Raw genomic sequence first — 1,553 nt, 5'->3', positions numbered from 1 at the left:
CCCCACCGGGGCTGCCCTGGATGTCACCCCGAGGTGTCCCCCAGGCTCTTGCTGCTCAACTGGCGCCTGTGTCTTCCTTCCAAACTGCTGCCCCTCTGGGGCGGGGTCCAGGTCCAGCAAGGACAGAGGCGTGGCCACCTCGCCTCCCCTGCATGGCCTGGCGTTCCCCAGGACCTGCCCCAGCTTCCTCCCTCTTCACAGCAACCAGGGAGGCTTTCCCAAAAGCTCTAAATCCCGCCATGGCTCCCCAGTGCCCCAGGATCGGGACCAGGCCCTCAGCCTGGGCCTGAGGCCGCCGCAGACCAGCCTCACTGGCCAATACTGTCATCCGCTCCCCACTCCTCTGCCTCCAGCGAGGACGCTCCGCTTCCAGGCCCTTGCTCTGTCCCCGTCCCCTTTTAGCTCCGGGCTTGTCCCCTGCTAGCGCCCTCTCTGTGGGCCCAGCCCCCGTGGGCCGGGCGGGGTGCAGCCCTCACCTGAGCACGTAGCTGACCCACAGCACGTGGCGTTCCCCGGGGCTCTTCCCGCTCACAGCCACGGTGGCCACGGACTGCAGCCACACAAAGCCCCCCGCGCGCTGCAGCCAGCGGTAGTACCCGGTCACCACCTGGCCCTTGTCCAGCACTGGGCCCAGCCAGGGGCAGGGGGGCCAGAATGGATGGGGAGACAGGACAGGCGGAGGGAGAGGAGACAGGTGAGCAGGAGACGGGGAGAGGGAGGTGGGCAGAGGAGACAGGTGGGGCAGGAAAGATGGGGCGGCAGGTGTGGAGAGGGACCGAGGGACCGGAGACGGGGAACAGGAAGGATGAGGTGGTGGGAGAAGAGAAAGGCCACATACAGAGGGAGACAGCCAGTCAGGAGGCAGCACCTGGTGTCGGGCGGGTCAGAGGCCCGCAGCCAACCCCGCTCCCACTGGCTCCCTGCTGCTCTCTGTGCCGAGCTGAGCCCTGGGGTTGGTAACTGGAGGGACTGGCCACCCCCAGAGCAGGACTTCGGGGAGCGGGGGCTGAGGCCTGGGGCGCCGAGGTGGGGGAGGTCCTCACGGTCCAGGTGGCTCCGGCGGGGCCTGGCTGCGTCCTGTCCGTGGACAAACTGGTAGCAGCTGCGGCCCACCAGCTCCGCGGGCCCCAGGTCCATGTGCTCGCTGACCCTGGGGGAGGGGGAGGGGGAGATGGGCTCTGCCGGCCCCTCGCGTCTCTCCTGGCCTGGCTCCAGGCATCCGGCAGGTGGCACAGGGTGAGGATCCCATCTCACCGTCCAGTTTCCCCACCGCGGGTGCAGGAGAAAGCGGATGCGGGAGCGCGGGGCCTCCGGGGGCACAGCCCCGTCCCCAGAGCTAATTTTTATGTGGAATCTGTTTTCTGAAATTGTAGATGCTTGGTTTGGGGTAGCTGCTCTAACTTCACAGAGTTCTCTCTTCTGTTGTTTTCTAAGACTTCCAGTTTCTTCTCTCCTCCTTTCTTTTATCTTCATTTATTTTTTCCTCTCCTTTGTCTCTACTGTGTCCATTCTCTTCAGTTATGATTACATCCCAGCAGTTTCTGCTCAGTGTT

At 64.8% G+C, this 1,553-nt stretch overlaps 1 protein-coding gene across 1 annotated transcript in view; it reads right to left on the bottom strand.

The window, feature by feature from the left end:
* The window catches only part of NPAS1 (neuronal PAS domain protein 1), a gene marked incomplete at its 3' end in the record, with an annotated part of 12,674 nt that overhangs the window by 6,359 nt on the left and 4,762 nt on the right, over positions 1-1,553 (bottom strand). Inside the window, exons 5-6 of the mRNA XM_006772040.1 lie at positions 1,044-1,209; positions 477-624 (exon numbers count right to left, since the gene is read on the bottom strand). Coding sequence (XP_006772103.1) covers positions 477-624; positions 1,044-1,209 — 314 coding nt within the window. The remainder of the gene's footprint in view (positions 1-476; positions 625-1,043; positions 1,210-1,553) is intronic.

The sequence above is a fragment of the Myotis davidii genome, unplaced genomic scaffold, assembly GCF_000327345.1.
Source record: "Myotis davidii unplaced genomic scaffold, ASM32734v1 scaffold566, whole genome shotgun sequence".
Classification (NCBI taxonomy): domain Eukaryota; kingdom Metazoa; phylum Chordata; class Mammalia; order Chiroptera; family Vespertilionidae; genus Myotis; species Myotis davidii.
The sequence above is the reverse complement of the archived record's forward strand: the minus strand, read 5'-3'. Positions and strand labels throughout refer to the sequence as shown.